Raw genomic sequence first — 4,905 nt, 5'->3', positions numbered from 1 at the left:
TGTGTGTGTGTGTGTGTGTGTGTGTGTGTGTGTGTGTATGTGTGTGTGTGTGACAGAAGGGGAAGAAGTGAAGGATTTGGGGAAGTCAGATGAGGAAGCACCATCGCGCTGAGACAGGAAGTGATGTCACTGCACTGATTTTTGCTGAAGGTCGTTCCTGGAAGCGTCGATGAGCCGAAGTGAAACCAACGAAGAAGAAAGTCCCGAGTTACAACAGAAGAGAAACAGGAAGTTGTCCCCAGAAACATGGCGGTCCCGCTGCACGGGGGACGGGTCCCTGACGAGAGATGTCTTCTAGTTATGGAGTTATATCTGGAATACCTCAATAGTACTTCAATGTGGAATACCTCAGTGTAAATACCTCAATGTGTAATACCTCAATGTGTAATACCTCAATAATACCTCAGTGTATAATACCTCAATAGTACCTCAATGTGTAATACCTCAATAGTACTTCAATGTGGAGTACATCAGTGTATAATACCTCAATGTGTAATACCTCAATGTGTAATACCTCAATAATACCTTAATGTGTAATACCTCAATGTGGAATACCTCAATGTATAGTACCTCAATGTGGAATACCTCAATAGTACCTCAATGTGTAATACCTCAATGTATAGTACCTCAATGTGGAATACCTAAATGTATACTACCTCAATAATACCTCAATGTATAGTACCTCAATGTGTAATACCTCAATGTGTAATACCTCAATGTGTAATACCTCAATGTATAGTACCTCAATGTGTAATACCTCAATGTATACTACCTCAATAATACCTCAATGTGGAATACCTCAATGTGTAATACCTCAATGTATACTACCTCAATAATACCTAAATGTGTAATACCTCAATAATACCTCAATGTGTAATACCTCAATAATACCTCAATGTGTAATACCTCAATAATACCTCAGTATGTAATACCTCAGTGTGTAATACCTCAGTGTGTAATACCTCAGTGTGTAATACCTCAGTGTGTACTATCAAACAGGAAATATTCTCATAAACTCTTTATTAGAAAATAATCTGCTCATAATTTCAGAAGCTTTTCTTTACAGAAGCAGAATCAGAGACAACGTAATATTTCCTGAGGTTTTGAACGCACCACAAAGCTCAGACAAGTTCATTCCTTCGTCTCTGTCACACTCAGACAACAGAGCAGGGGGAATGAGAGGGGGAATGAGAGGGGGAGACAACAGAGCAGGGGGAATGAGAGGGGGAATGAGAGGGGGAGACAACAGAGCAGGGGGAATGAGAGGGGGAATGAGAGGGGGAGACAACAGAGCAGGGGGAATGAGAGGGGGAGACAACAGAGCAGGGGGAATGAGAGGGGGAATGAGAGGGGGAATGAGCAAGGTGGAATGAGAGGGGGAATGAGCAAGGGGGGATGAGAGGGGGAATGAGCGGGGGGAATGAGCAAGGGGGAATGAGAGGGGGAATGAGCAAGGGGGGATGAGAGGGGGAATGAGAGGGGGAATGAGCGGGGGGAATGAGCAAGGGGGAATGAGAGGGGGAATGAATCGTTATTAAACACGTTGGCAATGCAGCGTTAACCTCTGGAACAAAAACAGATCAGCGGCCTGAACTCGTCTAACGAGGACCTCTAACGAGGACGTCTAACGGGGGACCTCTAACGAGGACGTCCAACAAGGACGTCCAACGGGGACCTCTAACTGGGCCCTCATTGGACGGAGAGCGTCTGGTCCGGCGTGTGGTCCTTGATTCCTGAGAAGTGATTGGCTGAGGCTCCGGACCAATCACACAGCAGCAGAGATCTCTGCAGATGAAATAAAGAGTCTCAAAGACATGAAGCAACGTCCAGAGGACAAAATCTAGCAGGGACCCAAACTGATCTGCGAGGGCCCGGATTAACCCGCGGGCCTTAGATGTGACACCAGAAGAGTCTGATTCAGGGTTCAGATAGTAAACTACAAGAAGTAGTGACAAATACTTAGTCAACTCAAACTAAATCAAAACCTTCAAGAAAATAGGAACTGGAACTAGATCTGCAGATTAACAACATGAGGACAACAAGAGGACAATAGGAGGACAACATGAAGACAACAAGAGGACAACATGAAGACAACATGAAGACAACAAAAGGACAACATGAAGACAACATGAGGACAACATGAGGACAACCAGAAGACAACAAGAGGACAACATGGGACAACATGGGGACAACAAGAGAACAACATGGGACAACATGAGGACAACAAGAGGACAACAAGAAGACAACATGAAGACAACAAAAGGACAACATGAAGACAACAAGAAGACAACATGAAGACAACGAAAGGACAACATGAAGACAACATGAAGACAACAAAAGCACAACATGAAGACAACATGAAGACAACATGAGGACAACCAGAAGACAACAAGAGAACAACAAGAGGACAACATGGGACAACATGGGGACAACAAGAGAACAACATGGGACAACATGAGGACAACAAGAGGACAACATGAAGACAACATGAGGACAACCAGAAGACAACAAGAGAACAACATGAGGTCAACATGAGAAAACATGAGGCTGAAAAAGCATCAACTGTGTTGATTTTCATTTTTTTTGACGGGAAGACAACACGAGGGTTAAGGACCTGCTGGACTTGCCTCTGCTCTCCTCGGTCTTCCTCTCTCTTTCAGCGTCTTCATGTCCACCTCGTCCTCCTCTTCCTCCTCCTCGCCTGCTGTCTTGTCTCTGATTGGCTGCACGGTAGCCAGGAGGGCAGGGACAGTGAAGCAAGACAGGAAGCGGGCCTTTAGCAGCTGGTAAGCCGGGTTACTGGAGAACCGCTCCGCCACCAGCCGCCGCGCCACCGCCACCACCACCTCCGCCTCCTCGCCCTCCTGCGGGGGGGCGGACGCCGCTGCCTCCTCCGCCGTCTCCTTGCCCTCCTGCGGGGGGGCGGACGCCGCTGCCTCCTCCGCTGCCTCCTCCGCCGCCTCCTCTGCCGCCTCCTCTGCCGCCTCCTCCACCGCCTCCTCCGCCGTCTCCTTGCCCTCCTGCGGGGGGGCGGACGCCGCTGCCTCCTCCATTGCCTCCTCCGCTGCCTCCTCCGCTGCCTCCTCCATTGCCTCCTCCATTGCCTCCTCGCCCTCCTGCGGGGGGGCGAACGCTGCTGCAGGCCGACAAAGAAAACTTCACATTTCACAATAATTCCTAATTTCTGCTTTTCTAACTCAAACATTAGGTATAATTTCCTATAAATGAGGTTTATTGACCATGAATTCCAAAAATAACTAAAACCAAAGTTAATAAGTTAGTGTTACGTTTGGTTGGATGACTAGAACTGGATTGATTTCTCCATAAAACGACTTCAACACAGTTTTATTCCTCGGCTTTTAATCCGCAATGAGAACTGGTGTTGTATTAGTATAATGTGATATTATATTGTGATATTATATTGTGATATCAGGTGTGTTACCTGGAGGGTCCCCGGCTGGTCGGAGATCAGAGGTGGAGTCCGGCAGGTCTGGAGACGGAGTGGTTGTCCCCTCGGGGCGGCTGCCTGGTTTGTGTGGCCGTTGGGGTTGGGGGCCCCGTCTCAGCAGCTTCAGGACTGACATGGTCAGAGACTTCTTGGCCCGAAGCAGCGCACTGAGCGTGCTCAGACTGCTGACGAAAGGCGGCAGGTAGGGAAGAGACACGCTCAATCCAGGTACCACCACGCCTCCTTGACCGCTCAGCCAATCCTGCACCGCATCCTGGGGCTCAAGGAACATCAAGGAGGGGTCGAACTGCAGCGCCTCCCGTCTGAGGGGAGGGGGCGCTGTCGGGTCCGGTGTCACTGTGCCCTTATATGGCAGGAAGACTTTAGGGGGAGGAGGGGGGAGACGGGGGTTTGAGACAGGTTGCCGGATGAAGGCTGGTGGGATGGGCCTGAAGGCGGAGGTAGGCGGGGCAGGAATAAGGCGTGGCTGATTCATAAAGGGGCGGTTTACGGGGACAGATACAGCAGCTATGGTTTGGGGTGTGGTGAATTGCGGGCTGCCGGCGGTGAATCGCAGAGCGGGCGTGACCGGATGATTCAAAACATTCCCGGGTGAAGCTAGGAGGCGAGCGTTTGGTGGCAGGGTGCCTTCTTTCAGCTGGACCAGACCCCCGGGAGTCATCACCCACATCGACTGACTGGGAAGTAAATGGAAGCCGCGGGGTTGAGTCCCCGGCGCCTTCTTCACACAAACTTTCTTTTTGGCGCGAGATTTACGAGGGCGCTTCTCCCGAGGAGGCGTAGAAGTTCTCTTCTTCTTGGCTTCAACCTGGAAACAAAACATTGGGTGGAGTCAGACTGAGGCAATGTCAGCCGCCAGCGTCTGTTCTACATTATAATAATGAGGAAACAAAATATGACTTGTGGTTCGGTAGATGCGGTTAAGACACCGAATGACAACACATCGACACCCAACCCTGCTGTTCACGGTTTACCTTCGTTACACCCAGTGTTAAAAACACCTGGCTGTGACAGAGACACTCTCCTTACCGTTGCCTCAGTGGCTTCCTGGAGGTCTTTGGCCCTCTTAGTCGGCTTCCGGGTTCTCTTTCCTTTCTGGCTCCCACATTGGTCATCTTGACTGCTTGTCACGCAAGGCCGCTCCTCCACCCCCAGGGGAGGCTTGCTGGAGCAGGACTCGGTGCTCGGTTGAATTGACTTTGAGCCACGTTGACTCGGAGTAGGTCCGAGCTTAATAAAGGTGTAGTCATGATCTTTATGGAAAGAAGGAAGTAGGCTTAAAGTGGAGGAAGCAGGCGGTGCTAAAGGAACCGGGACGACTGTCTGGGAAGGATTGACTGTCTGGGAAGGAACTGGGACGACTGATTGGGAAGGAACGGGGACGACTGTCTGGGAAGGAACAGGGACGACTGTTTGGGAAGGAACCGGGACGTCTG

At 50.0% G+C, this 4,905-nt stretch overlaps 1 protein-coding gene across 1 annotated transcript; it reads right to left on the bottom strand.

Moving 5' to 3' along the window:
- Positions 1-1,579: 1,579 nt before the first annotated feature.
- Positions 1,580-4,899, bottom strand: LOC117939843 (snRNA-activating protein complex subunit 4-like). The gene is made up of 4 exons (XM_034865274.1): positions 4,499-4,899; positions 3,443-4,277; positions 2,628-2,884; positions 1,580-1,785 (listed from the first exon to the last, which is right to left on the bottom strand). Exons 2-4 carry the CDS (start codon positions 4,137-4,139, stop codon positions 1,690-1,692), a joined length of 1,050 nt encoding a protein of 349 aa, XP_034721165.1. The 5' UTR covers positions 4,140-4,277; positions 4,499-4,899; the 3' UTR covers positions 1,580-1,689.
- Between the last annotated feature and the right edge of the window lie 6 nt (positions 4,900-4,905).

This window comes from Etheostoma cragini, unplaced genomic scaffold, assembly GCF_013103735.1.
Source record: "Etheostoma cragini isolate CJK2018 unplaced genomic scaffold, CSU_Ecrag_1.0 ScbMSFa_1269, whole genome shotgun sequence".
Taxonomy (NCBI): domain Eukaryota; kingdom Metazoa; phylum Chordata; class Actinopteri; order Perciformes; family Percidae; genus Etheostoma; species Etheostoma cragini.
The sequence above is the reverse complement of the archived record's forward strand: the minus strand, read 5'-3'. Positions and strand labels throughout refer to the sequence as shown.